At 38.5% G+C, this 21,523-nt stretch overlaps 1 protein-coding gene across 1 annotated transcript in view; it reads left to right on the forward strand.

The window, feature by feature from the left end:
- Positions 1–464: 464 nt before the first annotated feature.
- Positions 465–21,523, forward strand: part of LOC117097456 (spermatogenesis- and oogenesis-specific basic helix-loop-helix-containing protein 2-like) — a 32,540-nt gene continuing 11,481 nt past the window's right edge. The window contains exons 1-4 of the mRNA XM_033235314.1: positions 465–595; positions 12,987–13,201; positions 21,177–21,238; positions 21,319–21,423. Coding sequence (XP_033091205.1) covers positions 548–595; positions 12,987–13,201; positions 21,177–21,238; positions 21,319–21,423 — 430 coding nt within the window. The 5' untranslated portion in view covers positions 465–547. The remainder of the gene's footprint in view (positions 596–12,986; positions 13,202–21,176; positions 21,239–21,318; positions 21,424–21,523) is intronic.

Here is a 21,523-nt window from a genome sequence, read left to right on the forward strand (position 1 = left end):
TAGTGGCTTGGAAAGAAAGCACCGTAAAAGTACTCGCCTTCCCTGTCCTCTGTTTATGTTTGTTTAGAAAAGAGCAAAACAAACCCAAGTGTTTGCTAATTCCTAACATTTAAACTGGAAAGACTGCCAATAAGAAACGACTTCTTAAAATTTTTAGACCATCTTGAGGTGACGCCTTGCCTCCCCCCTCCCCAGGCGGCGCAGTGGGAGTGACTACGCCGGGCTTAGTGTCGTGAGAGCTGCCCTGGGAAGGGGACTTGGAGTGCGCAGTCTGCTAATGACGCGGTCTCCTAAGGGTCCCCAGGACAGCTTGAGTAGCTCCCACGGGCAGGCCCCCGACCCGGGTTCCGCGGGGAACCCTCAGAACGGCCTGCCTCTCCCCCAGGCGCCAGACCAGGCGACAGGGCCACTTTAAGCGCGCCCGGGGCGTGCTCGCCCTCAGCTGCGGCCAGTAGCCATTAGTGCAGGGGGCGGGCCCGGGACGCAGCGGCTGTGGAGCTCCTCCTGCTGGAAGGCTGCCCCAGGACCCAGCACGTGCGCAGCGGCCATGGCTTCCTCAATTATCTGCCAGGAGCACGGCCAGATCTCGGGCCAGGTAAGAGGCCGAGGAAGGGGAGGCAGCTGCGTTTATAACCTCGCGGGCGGGTCCTGGGCCGGTGGCCCCCGCGGCCCTCAAAGCTCGGCCCGGGGAGCTCTCATTCTCGGGGAACCGCGAGGAGCGGGTAGCAGGAAGGGCCCCTTCCAGGGCGCGAGTCCACTATCCCCAGGCGCCCCGAGCTGGGGAAGCGCGGACCCGGCTTCTGAGGGTGCCCCCGGGTGCCACCAGGCCCTTTGGGCCTGAGGTGGGGGGACGGGGCTGATTTATCTCAGGAGAGGAGGCCAAGGAAGAAAGAGAACTGAATCGTGTTATAAAGAAAACCCAGTAACAGATGAAATGTTCACAGTGAAACTTAATGGAATCCAAAAAATTCCAGATTGCATCACATCAATTACTCAATAAATGTGAATTCTCCAACTGGAAAAAAAAAAAAAAAAACACACATCTTAGCCCTTGACGTTTGCCCAACTTAATTTTCGAGCAGAAGGCCACTTGTAGAGTTAGCTACCTAGAAATACAATTTTGTAGGCACTCGGGGGCTGGTGACTGGACAAAAATGAATGATTTTTATTTTTAATATAAGAAAGTTTAGACGCGCTGTTTCCCTGCAGTCCCGTCTCTGCACAGCTGGACATGCCTTTTTCGGTTTGCGCACTGGCGTGGCGTTCCAAAGTGTCCTTCGTGGAGCTTCCACCCAAATAGGCAGCTTTGTGTGGAACCAAAGCCGTGGTGGGAAGGGGACCTGCTCTGCACGCATTTGCCATCTGCATGGAAATAAAAAAGCCCAGTGGCCTCTCTTGAAAAAACACCTTAATTTTTCAGCCCCCTTAGCAAAGCACAAAATCACTTTTGTAACTGTTTTCGATAAAAGTGAAAGGTGATGATTACCCCCACTAGGAGGAAAGCATCGACGAAACCTCCCCACGCCAGAAAGCAGGGCCAGCTGGGGAGGGGGGCTTTCATCTTCGTATTTTCCGCATCTTGATAAATAGGAGAGGGCAACCTTTGGTGCTGAGTGTAGTCTTGTTACCTCTTAGAATACTCTGCAAACTTAATTTCCTCTCCTAAGAGCAAGCTTTCTGAAATGGAATTAGGATCCCTCTGAAGTGGACCCGTTTAACAGATTTTCTTAATTTTTCAAGATGGAAGAATCTATTTAAACTCTAAGGAAAAATAGTATTTTATGGTGCAGGATTAGGCAAAGCTGCACAAAACGAATTCTGAATGAAATATCTGATTATCTAGTAGAACATAAATAATTGTGGTTTCCTCCCCTTAAGAGAGTGTGAAACCCCAACTGACCCCTTTGTGTGCCTTTGTGAGAAGAGCCGCTTGCTCAGTTTCTCCAGATAGAGCTGTTTAAATCCCTTGACTCCTGGGGAAACTGAAGGCCCACAATTGCCCCGTGAGAGCCTCAGCCCTGCAGCTGCTGCTGATTGTGGGCTGCTCTGCTCCTGGTGATAAGAGTGACATAAATAACAACTCACTAAAATGTAGGAGTGATTTGCTTTAAGCACTTCAGCACCTGCTGTTACTAATTAAGGGTTTAGCCTGCCACAGATTGCAAATGGAAATCCAGTGTTTTAAAAATTGTAGAGACTAGAGTGCCCTGCATGTTACTGTGATCACAGAAATGAAACAGTGGATGAAGTGTCTTGGTGACAATGATGTCGTGTTACTAAAACCGCCCACACTTAAAGGGTATGTACCAAGGTTAATAGGGCTTACCCTGAGTGGTGGAATTACAGACACTTTTTTGACTTTTTTTAGTATTTCCCAATGAATACATGTTACTTTTGTTTACAAAGGTGTAGTAAGCAATTCAAACAGAAAAAGATATTTCATCAAACGAAGCCTAGCATTGGTGCAAATTATTGCTTGCAGGTGAAAATCTTAGATGTACTAAAAGGCAGTTTTCCAAGCAGAATATACTAGAAACATTTATTCCTTTTTCTTTTTATCAATAGATCTTTTTCATCACCTGTGTTCATATTACATTGTCAACAAGATATTTTTAACTAAATAAATATCCAGATTTATGTTGATTATAAACTATTCCCTTAATTTGAGTTAACTGGAATTGGGATAGTGGACTTGAGCAGTGTTCTGATTTGTCCATTAACATTCCAAGTGTGCTATGGCCCTGATTTTGTAAGGCAGGGAAAGAAGCATTTGGCAAGAGAGCACATCAGTTCTTTCCAGAGCTGCTTTATGTCATACCACCTCTGTGCCATGGTGCAAGACACTATGCAAAAACTTCAGACTCCTGCACAGAACGGTGGGTTAGTGGTGCTTGTTTCTCCTCATCCCTTTCCAGATCGTCTTCCTACCTACCCTCAGATTTCTTCCTGCTTCCCACTACGCATGTTCTGCCCTTCATAACTCTTTCTTGACTTTTTTTCCCCAAAAGGCCGAGAGATTCTGGGGACATTGGGAACTGAGCCTCTGAGGGGTATCATGCAGTCAGAATGCCGTGTGCTAGCTAGGGAAAGGCTCAAGCTAGGCAGTTGATTTCTGTTATTCTGAAGTTTATGCTCTGCAGGAGGCCCTGTTTCCTGAGCACTGTGATTCAAACAGTGCAGAGTCCAGCATGGACACATTTTCCCCTCTCCTCTGGCCCCTCCCCTGCTAGGTTGATTTGACGTTTTCGGTGTTCTTTGTGCTCAGGAAAAACATGGCAGTAACTACCACCTGCAGGGCACTGTACAAACACTTCTCATAACAATCTTGCAATGAAAGTATTTTGATCCTTCAGACAAGGATCCCTTAAGTGTCTTATTCAAAGCCACTGGTAAATAGTTGAACTAAGTGACAAGACTCTGGTCTGTCTGCCTCAAATGGCTTTGCTCCCTTCCCACTGCATCAAGGTGTTGAAAAAGGATTAGTAACCCCCTTAGTATAACTGTTCATACTCCATTCTTCCTATATTCCAAGGATTGAACGCCATGCTTTCTTAGCAGAGAAAAGGGCTATTAGAATGTAAGCCCCATGAGGGCAAGGACCTTGCCTTGTCTTGTTTGTTCACCTTGTGTTCCTAGGACCCAGCCCTGTGTCTGCCCTATAGTAAGGGCTCAATAAATATCTATGGAGAGAATAAACATCAAGCATATTTAAGCAGATACATAAAGTGGCAGGATATTTTAAAAGAAAAAATAAACCTTACTAATATAAAGTTTTACAAACTATATCCCAGGACACTCTAGTTTATATGTGTTATTTTAGTGTAATTATTAATGGCACCTCCTTTCATTCTCAAAAGTGCCTCAGTTTGGAAGATCAACTATATGGTCATACACCCTAATTGTACTAGATAGGTTATTTTTGGGCATTCATATTTGCTTCCATTAATCAGGTTAATTAAAAAACAAAACTATAATCGCTTCTGTTGTGAACACTTGTTAATGACTGTTTCGTTGTTTGGTTTTGGGTTCACAAAGTATATATTTGTATAGAAGAAATAGTGCTATAGTGGAGATTCGCAAACAATCTGCACTCACAGGCATCACAAAAGCTTAGAGTCCCATGCTGCTCCTAAAGTGAGGCTGGAAATGAGAAGTATTTATAAAATGAAAAGGAAACACACTAGTAGGTCCCAACACTCTCTACTGTAGAAATTCCATATTTCAAAACTCATTTAAAAGTGTTGTGCTGTGTTCTTGGAATATAGAGCATTGAGGGAAGTAGAAGGAAATAAGGTTGGTGAAGTAGGTTGGTGGCAGGCTATATGAAACACCATGCTAAGGAGTTTAAATTTGTATCCTGTTTAGCGTAGGGTAGTGCAGGTGAAGGAGATTGGCACATGATGATTGAGCACACAGGTCAACCTCCCCGTCTACCCCAAGCTCCAGAGCAGATGTTTTCAAAATGTGATGATTCCTTTAAGTAAATAGCATAGAAAAAGAAGACAGGTATTCCAAATTAAAAGATCAAGGTGCTATAACAACCAAATGCAATGCATAGTTCTTAATGGGATCTTGGTTTGAACAAAGCAACTTCTCTCTGAACGTTAAAAAAAAAAAATCCACAGAAAAATGTGACATTTAGAAAGCAGATGGGATCCAATTGCACCTAAAACAAAAGTAGAAAATCCACAGCTTAAAAGACACAAAGAGAAGAAATGCAGTGATAAAACAATTTTAGTGATAGTTCAGGCTCAATATTGACAGAAACAAAGATGAAAGTAGCCCAAAGCGTGCTCACCTGTTTTGAATTAGCTGAGTACAGAACACCGGGCCAGGTTGGCCCCCTGGATTTACCCTGTGGACTCTCCCAGCTCACTCCTACTAAAGCAGGAGCAATGGTGCCTTTAACTGAAAGAACTCACGAACTCTTCTCTAAAGAAAATGAACTATGCATGGGATGAGGACTCCTGGTATCAGTAATTTCCAGACCTCTGTAACTGAAAGAGGAAAGGAAAGGCAGTTCTTCCCAGGAGGAAAATAAACTAACATACTTGGTCTTCAGAGTAAAGCCCACCTTGATTTTGACAATTAGCTGGTGCCAAGATCTCTGCTCTTCGGCTGTTGCTTTCACTCATCCTGCGCACTCACACCAAACCCATAGTCAGTTGTCCCATTAAAGGAGGCCCCACTGAGGAACCACCACCCCAGCTACAGGAGAAACTGCCTGTTCACATCCACTTAGTTCTTGATTCATCTTTATGTTTGGAAACCAAGGATTGCCAGACATTAACAGAACTAGACAAATGCACAGATCGAATAATTAAAGAGACAGATTTTTAAGGTGCTATAGACTGAATGTTTGTGCCCTCCACCAAATTCAAATGTTGAAATCCTAACTGCTAAGGCGATGGCATTAGCAGATGGGGTCTTTGGGAGGTGATTAGGTCGTGAGGGAGGAGCCCTCGTGAATGGGATTAGTGCCTTATAAAAGAGGCCCAAGAAAGATCCCTTGCTCCTCCACCACATGAGAACACAAATAAATTGCCATCTATGAACCAGAAATTGTGCCATCACCAGACATTTAATCTGCCAGTGCTGTGATCTTGGACTTCCCCAACCTCCAAGCTGAAAAATACATTTCTGTTGTTTATAAGCCACCCAGTTTATAGTCTTTTGGTATAGCAGCTTGAATGAACTAGGACGTAAAGGAATAGGAAAAAAAAAAAAAATTCTACAATTTGAATTTGTATCTGTGGAGAGAATATCACATCCTAAAAATAGGAGGTAATGAAAAATTACCAGAAAATCTTAGAAATTAGTAATTTACATTAAATGGATTGAAATTGTAATACTTAGAATAATACTTAGAAGGACTGAAGACTCAGCCAGCGATCTGGAAAATGAAATCTCTGAGACAGAAGTCGAGGCATGTAGGATAAATTTAAGACATCCAGCATCTCACAGAAGATTTACGAGGAGAGACAAAGACAACAGAAAGAAGGAAGTAATCAAATAAATAATAGAAGAAAATTTTCAGAGCTAAAGATCCACTGGGTGCCAAGTAGGATGAATGAGGTCTATATTCAAACACAGCCTAGAAATTATCAGAACCCAGAGGAAAAAGAGGAGAAAAGCATCTAAAGAAGAACAGAGCAGCTTATTCTTTTCATTAGCAACTTTGGATTCCAGAAGGAAAATTCAGAGACAAAGTGATTTTGACCTTATAAGTATTTGCTGGGCAAAACTTGCACTGAATTGTGAGAGTACAGTGAAGATGTTTTCAGACATGCTAGGACTCGGATGCTATCAGACAGTCTTTAAAAGAATTTTCTGAGCCCCCGTACTGCAATTCAATAAAATGAATCCAAGAAAGAAGCAAATACGAGATACAAGAAACTGTAAGAATAAGAGAAACAAAAAATTAAGTGTAAATGTTAATAAATATAAATACTTAATAATGATTGGAACTAAAATTCCAGTTAGTCATAGCATGAGAAGAAGTATATGGGGTGGAGGGAGATGTGTTAAAGATGCTGCCGTGTTTGGAGAGAGGCTATAGATTTAGATTAACTCTACATCTTAATTGAAAATTGCTACATATACTTACTAAAAATTAAGTATTTTTGAAATTGTAGTGGCCAAAGTGGAGTAATTTGAGTAACAAAGTAAATGATAGTATTGGATTGTAACCCAAAGAATAAAATAAATATCCAGAAGTCCTTACTGATTTAAATAAACAATTGACTAAATAAATAAATGAGGGAGAAGGAATATATTCTCCTTACATAAGATTTCCAAATCATAAATGTAGATGGAAGGAAATAGAAAATCAACAATTGAATGTCATAGTAATAATTGCTACAGGCAAGATCCACAAATGAAGGGCAGGAACAGAGGGTATAACTTTAAGGAGAAATGGGATATTTGCAAAGCCTCAAACCATCTCCACTAACATATTTATCAATTACTGTGATGGTTTTTAATGTACATCCACAATTGTTTGATATTCCTCTCTCCAAGAGGTGGTACTTTAGTCCCTTTCCATTGAGTGTGTCTGGACTTAGTGACTCCCTTCTGAAAACAAGAATGTGGAAAGGATAAACAAGGGACTTAACAGTGGAGAAACCTTGCAGACACCATCTTAACCAAGTGACCAAGGTGAACCTCCCTGGCAATTTCTCACTGATTTATGACACCATAAGAAGGATGTGCTCGTGTCCATGGTATTCTACCCAAAATCTATAGTCCCAGTCTAATTATGAGAAGATGTCAGGCAAATCCAAGTAGTGGGACATTCTCCAAAATACCTGACCAGCACTCTTCAAAAGCCAGTAAAAACTGAGAAACCATTGCATATTAGAAGAAACTAGGAGACACGAGGACTAAGTACAACCTGTTATCCAGATGGGATCCTGGGACAGGAAAAGGCTATTAGTGGAAAAATTGGTGAAGTTCAAATAAAGTCTGTAGTTTAGCTAATAGTATTATGCTAATATTAATTTCTTAGGGTTATCTTTCTCATGGTTAAAAAAAAAACCTCACAATTTCTTAGTTTGGATAAACATACTATGATTGTAAGATGTTAATATTTGGGGAAGCTGAGTCAGGTGTTTATGAGAACTCAGCATACCCTCTCTGCAACTCTTCTGTAAATCTAAAATTAATTCCAAATAAAAAGACAATTAAGCACTTAAGCACAAAAATTAGGGATTTCAGTCCCAAAGCATTACAGGAGCAACAGGATGGAAAAATGAAAATTTGATCAGCCTAAGAGTAGCTATGGGAAAAAAAGAAAAAAATTACAGTAAATAGGAAGCCTGAAATAACAAATGAAAGGAATAAGGTCATTTCACATTAAATTGTAAATGCTCACAAGTAATTAACATTAGCTAATTCATTACAGTACATTAATGAAGTTAATGTACACTAGTTAATGTCAGTAATGTAATTACTTAAATTCATACATGAAAAACTGAAAGGTCAGATGGTAAAAACCATGTAAATTCAATTAAAAGCGATTTACAAAAGTCACAGAAAATAAAGATGATAAAAGTTCAAAATAAGGGGATATGAAGAACGAAGCTGTATATCAGAAAAATAAAATTTGAGGTGAAAAGCATTAAAAGGCAAAGAGGTATATTTTACATAGTAGTATTCTCTATATAGAATTGTCTATGTATATATACACTAACAGCATACTATATAAACATCACATATATATTGTTAAATATTATAGATATATATTTATATAATATCACCATCATGAACCTTTATGTACTTAACCCATAATTATAAATATAACCTATGGTTAGAGAAATTGATGAACTGACAAAACCATAATTTTTAAGGAGATTTTGATACTCTTCTTTCATAAACTGAAAGATCAAGTAGACCTAATATAAGCAAAGAAAGAATTAACAGTTTTGCTCTAAAAGACATGTAGAACTTTTTGCACAAGAGAAAATAGGCATTGTTTTCAAGTACCCATGGACGATTAACAAAAACTTTATTAGGCTATGAAGAAAATGTCAACAAATTTTAAAAAGTAGACGTCATGCAGGACCCATTCATTGTTGACAGTGCACTGAAATAATAAATGAGCAACTAACAGCCAAAAAGATAAAATCCAAACACACTATACCCTTGAAAATCATAAATACATTTATATAGGTGTATTTAATAAAAGTCTTTAGATTAAAATGGAACTATCAACTGAAATTATAAACTAATTAGCAATGAATGAACATGAACTCACTGTATATAAAAATTTGTGGGGTACAACAAAATGCCACTAGGAGGAAAATTTAGACCCTCTACTTTGCTGCCTAGTAGAACTTTCCACAATGATGAAAATGTTGTGTAATTATACCATCTGATAATCCACACTTACCACATGAGGATGTTGAGCACATGAAATATGGCTAGTGCAACTGAACTGAATTTCAAACTTTAATTAATTTTAATTAATATAAGTTTAAATAGCCACATGTGGCTACTGTATTGGACCACACAGTTCCATATTCTCAATAAAGCATTACCAGAGAAAGAAAAAATTAAACATTATTAGTTTTATATATATATAAAATTAAAACATTAAACATAAATCCATATGAAATGGATTTGTAAAATGTATATGACCAAAATTCATTTAAGAAAAGGTGGGAAACTTGAATTTACCATTAATCAATAAGGAACTATAAAATAAAATGTAAGATCCAGCTCTATAAATGTCTTCAGAACCAGGTTTTCTAGACATGTTTTACCTAAACTTAAGATGCAGATAATTTCTGTGTTTTATAAACTATTCAAGACCATAAAACAGTATTTTATTCTTCAAGGCTGGCATAACCCTGATACCTAAACAAGATAAAGCAACACAATAAAACAAAATTATATCAAGATTCACTTATGAGCACAGATGCAAAAATCTAAAGGTGAAGGAATTGAATTCATTACACATTATGAATAGGTTTATCCCAGCAATACCATGATGGCTTGACATCAGGAAGTCTATTAATGTAATTCACTACCTCTGCCTAACAGATCAAAGAATAAAACATAATATGATCATGTTATACTGAAAAAGCATTTAATAAATATCAACACCCTTTTGTGATGTAAAATTCTTAGCTTCCAAATAGAAACTTTTTTAACTGATAAAGGATATTGATCAGAAATCTTCAGTAAGTATCATATTTAGTAGTAAAAACATTTGAAATATTCCCACTAAAGTCAGGAACAAGACAGGAACACCTACTATCACTCCTGTTACTCACCCTTGTTTTGGATGTTCTAGCTAATGCTTTAAAGTCGAATAAAAGGCATACGTTCTGGAAACAGACAAAAGTGTCATTTTTTGAAGGCGGTAGATTGCCTACCTAGGAAATTGAGAAGAATCAATGGAAATATATTGGAACTGAACAGAGAGTACTATAAAGTGCATTACTTGAAGCAAGTTCCTTATACAGAAATCAATAGCACTTCTATATGTCAACTGTAATCAATCAAAAATGTAGTGAGTAAGAAAAGAGATCCCCTTCACAGTGACCTCCAAATGTTGAAATATCTGGGAATACGTAAGACATATCTGGGAATACATACTAGGACACATGCAAAATCAATATGAAAGTCCATAAAACTGAAGAACATAATGGAAGACCCAAATTCTCTAAGATACATACTTCCTAAATATGGTAATTTAATATCGCATATTTTCTAATTAACTGTTAAAATAGAGGCAACCATAATTAAAACTTTAACAAGTTTCCTTGACAAACTGATGCCAATTTCTGTTGGAGGAGAAATTGTTGGAAAGTATATAATAACCGAATTGAAAAATAACAAGGAGGGAAACATGCTCTATCAAATACCAAAACACACTATAAAGAGCTAGTAATTAAGCAGTGTGGTATTAACCAGGAATAGGCAAATAGATCAGTGGATCAGAATGAAGTCCAGAAACACACACACACACATACACACACACTTACCTGGCATTGTGAAAACTTCACTCATGAAAACACTGAGAGAAGGTTAGTCTGTTCAGTAATCCTGTTGGGTAAATTAGTTCTGCATTTAAAAAAGAAAACTGAAAGCAGGTACCTACCTCATATTAATGACCAAATAAACTCCAGCTGGGATAAAAAGCTAAATGCAAAAATAAACCCATAACAGTATTAGAATACTGTACCAAAGCATTTTTTTTAACATAAACAGAGATGGCTTTGAAAACAAGATAAAATTCACTAAAGCCATAAAGGAAACAGTAGATTTGTTACTAAATATTAAATACTTATTAGTGACAAAAGACCTTATAATCAGAATTAAAGGGCTGGGCACGGTGGCTCATGCCTGTAATCCCAGCACTTTGGGAGGCCGGGGTGGGTGGATCACCTGAGGTCAGGAGTTCGAGACCAGCCTGGCCAATATGGTGAAACATCATCTCTACTAAAAATACACGACTTAGCCAGGCGTGGTGGTGGGCACCTGTAATCCCAGCAACTCAGGAGGCTGAGGCAGGAGAATTGCTTGAACCCGAGAGGCAGAGGTTACAGTGAACCGAGATCGTGCCACTGCACTCCAGCCTGGGCGACAGAGTAAGATTCCTTCTCAAAAAAAAAAAAAAAAGAAAGAAAAGAATTAAAGGCAGAGTGACAGACTGGGAAAAAAAAGTAGTTGACTAATATCCAGACTTTATAAATTCCCACAAAGCAATAAGAAAAATACAAACCACAAATAGGTGAACAAAGGGAGTAAATGGGTATGCTTAATAAATATGTGATAACAAAATGCAAATTGTCACTAAAATGAAAAGATACTCTATGCATTCAAAAAATGCCAATAAAAAGGGTAAGATTTTTTGCTCACAATATTGACAAAAATTTTTTAAAGGTTGAGAATAATCAGTCTTATTAAGGGTTTGGAGAAATGAGTACTCTTATGTACTGCTTATGGGGATATAAATTTTTGTATCCTTTGGAGTATGCAAAACAAGTGAAAATTTACTTTCTGATTTTCTAGTTTTGATTCTAGGATATATGCTTATTTGCACAAAGATGTATTTATAAATGTATTCGTCATGGCACCATAATAACATCAAAACCCAACACTGGGAGAATGTCTCAATCAATTGTCATCATCGAAAATAAGGAAGACTGGATCAAGATGACAGATGAGCACATTCATCCCTGATCCCAACAAATAATAGAAAACATATTTTTATGAGAATAAATCTATAACCACCTGGAAAATGAGAATGTTCCCAGTGAATCAGAATTTTTGAGGAATTGTTGAACTATATTGTTAAATGTAAAAAGCAACTCACTTCAAAAAATAGTAACAGCCCATTTATGAAAAGCTACATATGTGTGTATTGTACTTACATGTTTGACACAAAAATTGTCTGGAAGGATAGACACCAAACTCTTGACAGCAATTGCTTCCCGAGAAGGGATTGAATTAGGATATGAGAGATGGTAAAGGAAGATTGACTTTTTTACAAAAAGAAGGAAGAAAATTAGGTGAGCAGGTAGAAGTGCCAGAGCTTTGCTTACTTTACTCTTGCCTAGTTTCTTGCACCTCACCTGTTCTTTCCTGCAGCCCTCAGGAAACCAGGCTGAAAAGAGAAGGAAGCCCCACGGTGGCCACTTACACCAGCACCCTGCCCTGTGGAGGTGCTTCTTTGCCAAGCTGCCTTTCTCTTTGTACAAGTATTTCCAGCCCCTTCACTCTTTTAGCTTCAACTCGAATCACCTCCCAAATCTGTTTTCTCATACAGATGTGTATGGCCTGGTATTTCCAATTGTCTTCTATTTCCATTAAATTAAGCATCCCCATTCTTTGGCATTTTCGGTGGGTTGCGTTCATTAGCTGTAGAGAATAAAACAGAGAGAAATAAAAGGTGAGGAAGGGAATGCTCTTTTTCCTAATTGAATATACTTGAAAATATCTCCAAATGCGAATAGTCTTTTTGGTTCCTAATATTGAGGTTTGGATAGCACATACATTCAATCGAAAGGACTATTTCAGTGTTTCTTATGATTTAGGAATTTAAATCTTTCTCTGTTTCCTGAAATGTGTGTTTCACCGAAATAAATCACGTGGGAGAGTTACGACTTTGATCCTTTCAGCAATACATAGATTTTCCAGCAGGAAAGACTTTTGGGAAACTGAGTCATAAGAACTCTTATCATTTAATAGGATGAGAGAGAAATTTGCAGAAAAACTGAAGTAAAATAGCATTGGTAGGCAAAATGTTTAAAAACAGCATGACCTTCAGATCTATTCACTACTCTAGGTACTGAAGATGTGAAATTAATAGCTCCTGTCCTTGAGCTGCTTACAGTTGACCATCTAGCCAGTCAGACTAGATATGGAGTCAATCGTTGTGTTATTTGTGAGCTTTTTTTATCTTATCCTCTCATACATGACATTTTCACTATGCCTAGGTAATAATTATGTGACACTTCTGCTTCCTTCTCTTTCAGGCAAAAATAGACGTCTTATTAGTTGGAGATGTCACTGTGGGCTACCTGGCTGATACTGTACAGAAACTGTTTGCAAACATAGCAGAAGTCACCATCACCATCAGTGACATGAAGGAGGCAGTAGCGCTTTTGGATGATTGCACATTCAACATGGTTTTCTTGAAGATGCCTTCTTCACTAAGTGCTGAGGAGCTGGAAGCCATCAAGTTAATTAGGTAAACTTCAAAAGCCTTGATGCTGTATCTTTAGAATCATTTTTTTTAATCTCATTTTTTAAAAAATCCTAAAAAGATATATTTCTATTTTACTTTTTAAATTGAGGGGCCAGGGCGTGGCTCATGCCTGTAATCCTGGCACTTTGAGAGGCCGATATGGGATGATTGCTTTAACCCAGGAGTTCAAGACCTGCCTGGGCAACATAGTGAGACCTCTGTCTCTACAAAAAATTTTAAAAATTAGCCGGGCCTGATGGTGTGCACCTATAGTTCCAGTTACTCGGAGGACTGAGGTGGGAGGATTGCTCAGGAGTTTGAGGCTGCAATGAGCTATGATCATGTCATGGCACTGTAACCTGGACAGCAGAGTGAGATGCTATTTCTAAAAAAAAATGAGGGATATTTTCGTAGGAGATTCTATGTACATTTTGTTTTTATTCCCAGTGTGTGGTATTTTATTATAAGAATTATTTTAACTTGAAAATAGGTATGGATTAGAATGTAAGAATCAATTTGTCATAGAAATTTATTTAGTATGCAATGCTTACGTTATTCCCACACATACTCCTTTTTAATAACTGTATCATTAAAATGGTGCATCTTTTCAGGGTTCATTAATTGTAGTGGCAGACACTAAAGGAAGTGAGCACTCTTAGCTCTGTGTCCTGTTAGCTGGGGACTGACGTGTCTCCTGGAGCCATGGAGCCTTCTGGATTCACTGGGTCCAGAAACCACCACCTCCAGTGTTCTTGTTTCGTCTTGCAGTTCCATATAAGTTCTGCTTCTTTTCTTTTCTTTTCTTTTTTGAGACGGAGTCTCATTCTGTTGCCCAGGCTGGAGTACAGTGGCGCCATCTTGGCTCACTGCAACCTCCACTTCCTGGGTTCAAGCAATTCTCCTGCCTCAGCCTCCTGAGTAACTGAGATGACAGGCACGTGCCACCACGCCTGGCTAATTTTTGTATTTTTAGTAGAGATGGGGTTTTACCATGTTGGTTAGGCTGGTCTCAAACTCCTGACCTCATGATCTGCCTGCCTCGGCCTCCCAAAGTGCTGGGATTACAGGGGTGAGCCACCGGGCCTGGTCAAGTTCTGCTGCTTTTTAACCCACTTTTGCTCTAGAAAATTGGAGTCCAGTGGTGGGAGAGTTTGATTCTTCCCTGCCACTGAAGATGTATTTAAATAGGGTGAGATCAGAACAAATTTGTTCTCCTTCCATGAAATACTTAATAGATAAAGTGGAATTGTCAGTTACATTGGAACATATGAGAGCTTGTCAGAATTACAAGACAGGCCTCTTCTTTTTGGCTAAAAAATTCAGAGACAATATTTTGATCCTTGAATAAAGGGGCAAGCAAATTATGTTAAGGGAAAAGAAAGGTTGAAATGAGAAGCCCAAGCCGTCGAATTACTTATTTGAGAGACAGACAGACAGATACTACTCTTGGGGTTTCTTAGAACAACTGGTCTGCATTTCTTTTGGCTTTCTATGAGGTATGTGAACTCTAGTCACACCAGGCAAACTATCTACATCAAAGTGAATTCCACTTCCAAAACGTGTGGTATACTATCCTCCTTCTGAGAATACGCTTCTTTCATTACAAACCTTAAAAAAATAGAGTTTCCCTTGGCTGTGGACTCATCATAATATCTCATTTATATCATATTTAAAATTTTTTACGCAGCTACATGAGGCAGGTGGAGCAGGATTTTTATTGTCCCTACTTGACAGATGAGAAAACTGAGCCTGAAGTGACTTGCCTAAGACCACATGGCTCATTTTTACAAAACTCAGACTAGTTTTACAAAACTAGATTAGAACTCTACTCTTCCCTTCATTTTCTTTCTAGAAGTCTGTCATTAATTGACTTTTGTATTGAAACCACCTCTTTTTCATCTCTGAGGTTCAGTATGTGCGCAGCTGGTTGTACAAACATAGATATGGTTTTGAAAGAGCCCCGGACAATTCAATATGGCTGGTCTCTCTCTTCTTCCCAAGACTAGGACCCTAGCTATGCCTCTCAGAATGGAGTAAAGCTTTGCATTTGCTTCCTATCAGAGCCGCCTTTTGAACAAGATAAGAATGAAGTTCTGTTTAAGAACCAGCTTTATGTTTAGTTGCAGATATTAAAACCTAGAAGGTTAGAGGAGAGAATTTCTTGTCTGATACTCACCTCAGCAGCTTTTATTGCCCTGAGCAACATAGCTTAAGATTTCTTAGCGGAGAAAAGAAAGTAGATTAAGGTATTAAGTGTATAGCTATGCAAATGGTAGTTCTGTTATTTTGCCTTAAAAGAAATCATTGGTTTGAAAGAAAACAAATAACTTGTGGAATACACCTGGATTTGTATTCCTTGTTTGTCTCCTGTTGCACTGTTCCCAACACCCGTGAAGGTCTTGACTACCAGCAGGTGTTATCTACCTTGCTGTAGCTCCAGTGAATGACTGGATGGATGAGTGGGAGAAGTGCCATCCTAGGCAGGCAGTGCCTCCTTGCTTTTTTGCTCTTCTCTGTAAAGGGACAGAGTTGTTTGTTTGTTTGTTTTGTCTGTGTAAGCTTTGCTTTCGTGGTGCTGTCCTCAGAGGCTATGAATGTCTCTTAAGTTCCCTTTCCTGCCTTCAGAATCGTTATGAGTTTATGATTTGTTGAATTGTTTAAACCCCTGTAGAGGATGTTTCCAGTTTTCAACCTATAGTTTTTCTTGTGGTAATGAGCCCTGTGCACGTACTGCCCCATTTGTAAGGAGGTTAAACCTTCATCTATCCTAAAGCACTACATCTTTTGAGTTTGGGCTAATATTTAATGACTAAACCAGAATGAAAAGCCTGGCTCTACTTTTCTTCTGCTGTATTTTAAATTTTTCTCTTTGGATCTTTGTTGTCCTCTTGTAATATCTCAAAAGCTGTGTAGGTCTAGGAAAATGTACATCTACTTACCTTACTCTTGTTTCTCTGGGTGCTTGATGTCTCCTGTCAATGAATGAAGAATTGATGATAGAATGAGAGTGGCCATATATGTGTTCAGTATTAGAGCACAGGATCACAAATCTATATATCTGTAAGACATATGGATTTTTATTGAAAATAAGGATGAAGTTTAGCCTGTTAGCTATAATATTATATTTATTTTAGAATAAAATGAAAGCAGCTTCCTTAAAAGATTCTTATATTTAATCTTACAAAACTATGCTTTAAGCTTGGTGCTAATCATTCATTGACTTTAATCATTCATAAAATATTAGTACTTTACAGACTCAAGACTTATGGCACATCTCACTTGTAGGTTAACATTCCTGGTAGTACTGCCTAATTTGTTTTCATCTCAAGAATGTATTGAAAGAGTGTGTTTTTATTGAGCAGATGAACTCAAACACTACCCAGTGGTAACATACTTTAAGATCATCTTAGGATTCATATGCTTAGCTCCAGAATTCCAGGGATATTTCACTCTTGGCTTAGATAAGTTCTCAAAATTGAGCCATACTCAAAGGGCAGATACTTGATAATTCAGACACATCCTGATACTTATCTTCCAAAGACAAGTACAGAAAGTTTAAATACGTTTTAAACTCATCAGTATATGGGGGGTCGTAGTTTTCTTCTCCATGAAATGGTTCTGCAGTTAAAATTCCGTGATTCTCATGAGCTCAGAGCAGTTTAGCAACAGAAAAGGAATGCAGGATGTGGCTCCATCTGCTCCGTCAACAAATCAAGTTTGAATCTGATTTCATTTCTTCCCTGTGTAGCTTTAATTGTCTGACCAGCTAACTGATCACTAAGAAAACTCAATCTTGTGAGCCACAGAGATCTAACAAGTTGTCCTTTTATGTCTCCAAGACATCTTTGACTTGACCATGTAACTCATTAAATCTTACTAGGTAGTTTGCATGACCTACTCCTCTGAATATTCAACAATAAACACAGTAACAGCAAAACACCTAAGTAGCTTTACTAAAACCTTTTTCCTACAAATTGGTGGAGGAAGTGAGTAGGAACTGAGGACAACTCTAGGTCTTTATAACTTCTAGCACCATGTCACATGGTGAACGTTGCAGCAGGAACTCTGTGGGAGAGCCGAGTGGGAACAGGGCACACCACTCTTCACTGTTAGCCAAAATAAACTATCAGAGCTTAATTAAGTAATTAACAGAGAACAATATTTGTGACAAGTCCCATGTAGGTCATACCAGATTAGTTTGGCTGCATGTAGCCCACGGACAGAATAATGGGTAACTGTACTCAAGAAAACCACAACCCAAAGATGATACTGGCTTTTGTCCCTGGAAATCCTTATGGCTCTAAGAGAAGTAAAGGTAGAAATTTCTGCAGGTTTCATAGTTATAACACCTCTTTGGCCCTCTTAGATGATAGATTTCAGAGGCCAGGGCTTTCCTGAGACCCTTTGATCAGCAGAGTGAACAACTCAGCTCAAAACCCTTGTATATGATCTTTGTTTTTTCAGCTACCAGAGACAGATCCAGGGATGGGGGCAAGACAGCGGGTGGTTACTGTTGCAGGTTGAGCTGATGCTGACTCCAGTTCTAGAGGGCACTGCAAGCAGGCATAGGAATGGAACCGAGAATATCAGTATCCAATCTCAAAAGTGAGGTGTAGCCTCAGGAAACATCATGACACTTAAACAGCATAATCGTGAAACATGAGGGAAAATGAATTGTCCCCAACTAAATTGCAAAACAAAAGAGACATTAATTGAGAAGGTCTCAGAGCCTACAATTTGATTTTGGTATATAGAAGAGGAAGTAGTATCAGTTGGTGTGGATAAAAGTGATTTTTCTTTTGGTTTGTTTTTGCATTGCTTAGTTTTATTTCAAGGAATATTCATTCATAAAAAAGAGAACATTTTCTGGTTGATCCTAGAAACTAGAAACTCTTTTAGCTTATTGATTTGTAGGGAATGTGAATGAGCAGCTGAGCTTAAGACCAGAGTATTGGATTCTGGGAACTCTTACTGGTTGCAGGAGTCCCTGTACAGCTAGGGGAGTGTGTGTTTGGTAATTGATTCCGTGCTAATAACAAAAGTCCAAGAATCCCACCTTTGTCTGATGTAAAGCTTGAAATTTAAAAGTCATCAGGGCATATAAATCCATATAGCCATATCTTACATATTTTTGTGTCAGTAAAATCAATTTTCAAATTTTTGAAATACCAGGTTTTCAAAAATGGACATAGGAAGATTTCTAAAAGCAAACAACCTGTTTTTTTAAAAAATCATTTAACTGTATTTAACTTAGGATAATTTACTTTTTTGAATCCTCTATGCAATATTTTTTATTTCAACATTTAAACTACCCGATAATTTTGTTTCAGTGGTCCCATCTGCTCAGTCCATTATTCACTTTCACCTCTCTTTCCTCATTCTGTTGTCCATACCCCCATTATAATCCACACTTTCTCATCACTTAAAAATATATATACGAGGCTAGACACAGTGGCTCTTGCCTGTAATCTCAGTACTTGGGAGGCTGAAGCTGGAAGATTTCTTGAGGCCAGGAGTTTGAGACCAGCCTGGGCAACATAGTGAGAACCCATCTCTACTAAAAATACAAAAAAAACCAGCCAAGTGTAATGGCACACACCTGTAATCCCAGCTACCTGGGAGGCTGAGGTACAGGATCGCTTGAGCTTGGGAGGGTGAGGCTGCAGTGAGCCTTGACCATGCCACTGCACTCCCACCTGAGTGACAAAGCAAGACCCTGTCTCAAAAAATAAAATAAAATAAATCTATCTATTTATCTCTATCTTTCTCTCTTTCTTTCTAAAATGCATATATTTATTTTTCTATATATATGAAATGCTGACATCCTGGCATGCATCATTCTGATCCCCATCTTCCCTCTGTGTCACCACGCCACCTACACCGGTGTAGGAAGTGCCTTTCTTACCTCCACATTTGGTTGGCCAGGCAAACTCTATCCTCCCTCCTGCATATGCCTACTTTGATGATAATATTTCTGCCTGAGTTTCTCATTTCCTCATAGAAATCGTATATTCTTTCCTTTCTTCTCTCTCAGCCTAAACTCCCCAGAATTCATAGCACAGAATCAAGTCCGAATAGACCTCAATGGGGTGTCACATTTTCTTAATCATCCTGCTAGTCTGAAGTAATTAATTTAGTAAATACTCTGAAATATTTACCGTTCCCAAAGGTTCACAGGTATGCCCGCTTTCCTTACCATCAGCTCTCGCCTGGATCACTGTCCTAGGGTCTCTGCAGTCTACCTGTGTCACCCCATCAGTGCATCCCATCATAGGCAGGGTGGTCTTTCTAAAATGCAAGTATAATTGTGTTGGTTGCTGCTGAGCTTCATCGCTTTCCGTTGCCCATTTTTCTTCAATACCAAACCTTTCCTGTGGCCTAACAGGCCTTCTGCGAGCAGAGCCCAGCCCTCCCTCACTCTTTGGTCTCCACGTATGCTTTTCTTTCTCAGATGCCCTGTGCCAGAGCTCTCCTGGACATCTTGTACCTTCTCAAACTCGCCTTGTTCTCCACCATCCCAGGGCTCCTGCATATGTTGTGCCTTTTGCCCAGAATGTTCTGTGCTGCACATCTGCTTTCTGCCCTCCCCCTCTCCCCAGCCTTTTCTGTGTCTAGCCAGCACTGAGGGTTGTCAGCCTGGAAGCCTCTCCCAAGGCTGCTGAGGCAGGTTGTGCCCAGGCGCGGACTCCTATTGGCCCCTTTGGTTTTTCCTTCCTGGCATTGGACACATTTTCAGCCATAAAATTCTCTCTAGTGATTTGTTTAATGTCTTTCCACCCCAAGACCACCAGCTGTGTGAGAGCAGGAGCCTTGTCTGTCTGTTTACCATGATATCCCCCAGAGCCTAGCACAGAGCTGGTACATAAGAGGTTCTCAATATACATGACTCAGATATAGAAATGGTATTAATATATAATGCAATTTGAAATATAGAATGTATACTTACTTCCAAATGCATATGTAAGATAAGCTGACAATGTTATACAGTGGGGGTGCTCCCAGTTCTCATTTTAGTGAATAAATAACAACCATATATAACCACATGCTAATACATGATGTTTTTAAGTATTTGAGAATAGTTTGCTTTTCTTAGGTAGTTTTAAACTGTTCTCTTGGAAGTCTCTTTCACAGTCACATTCTCCCCGAAAATCATTTCATTTTGGCTAATACCAAGGCTCGGTATCCATCCAGTTACTGAATTCCAGACTTACTGTACTGAGTTTAGTGAACTATAATGCCACTTTAAGAAAAAAGTTTTATTTGAAAAATTTCAAGAAATAAAAGGGGAGAGAGTATAAGAATACACTCATAATGTAGCCTCAGCAGTTACTCACATCTGGCTCATCATGCTTCTCCCTACCTTCCCACCCCTGCCCACCAGTGGATTATTTTAAGGCAAATCTAAAATACCGTTTTATTTCATCCATAAATACTTTAATTGGTACCTCTCTAAGGTGAGGACTCAGAGAATAACCACAAAACTTGTATTATACCTGAAAATTAATAATCACTTCTTAGTATTGTCAAATATCCCATCAGCATTCAAATTTCCCTGCTTATCTTATGATTTTTTAAAAAACTGTGAGTTTATACAAATCAGGATTCAACTTTCCCTTTCCTCTTTTTTTGTCTTGTTGTTTAATTATATGTATATTTAAAAGGAGTCATTTGCTATTTCATTCCCATGATGTTCTTTAAAATGTTTCTTTTTTTCCACAAACTTCTTGTAAACTGCTGATTTGATCAAAAATTTGGATAAGGTTTAGGCTTTTTTTTTTTGTTTTTAAGAAAAAGTGATTCATCTCTTTCCTCACTGATTTGAGATGCTACTTTTACTAAATTTCCATATTAATATTATTTTAAATTCTAAAGAAATGAAGAAAATCACTGTAGTTAGTTCCTCATAAGCTAAACTCCTGAATCCCAATTTTTTGAATAATGATTTTGCTTCATTTTAACATTTTCTTTCCTCTCTCAGATTTGGCAAAAAGAAAAATACACATTCACTGTTTGTTTTTATAATCCCTGAAAATTTTACAGGTATGTACCTGCTAAATACAGTATTTGTTTTTTCTTTAAATAGAAACTATAAGGTCAGTATTTAATGTAAAGATTCTTAGGTTGTATTTCAGGGCATGGAACTGATATTGCTTTAACTGAACCACTGACAATGGAAAAAATGAGTAATGTGGTAAAATACTGGAAAACATGTCTCTCAAACACAGGTGAGTAAAAAATTTCCACAGGTTTGAAAATTTGAATTAAAGTCTTTGAAAACTATGCTTAGTATTCTGACAAAAACAATCATAAATAAAGGGAGAAATA

The sequence above is a fragment of the Trachypithecus francoisi genome, unplaced genomic scaffold (assembly GCF_009764315.1).
Source record: "Trachypithecus francoisi isolate TF-2019V2 unplaced genomic scaffold, Tfra_2.0 Contig01461, whole genome shotgun sequence".
Lineage (NCBI taxonomy): Eukaryota > Metazoa > Chordata > Mammalia > Primates > Cercopithecidae > Trachypithecus > Trachypithecus francoisi.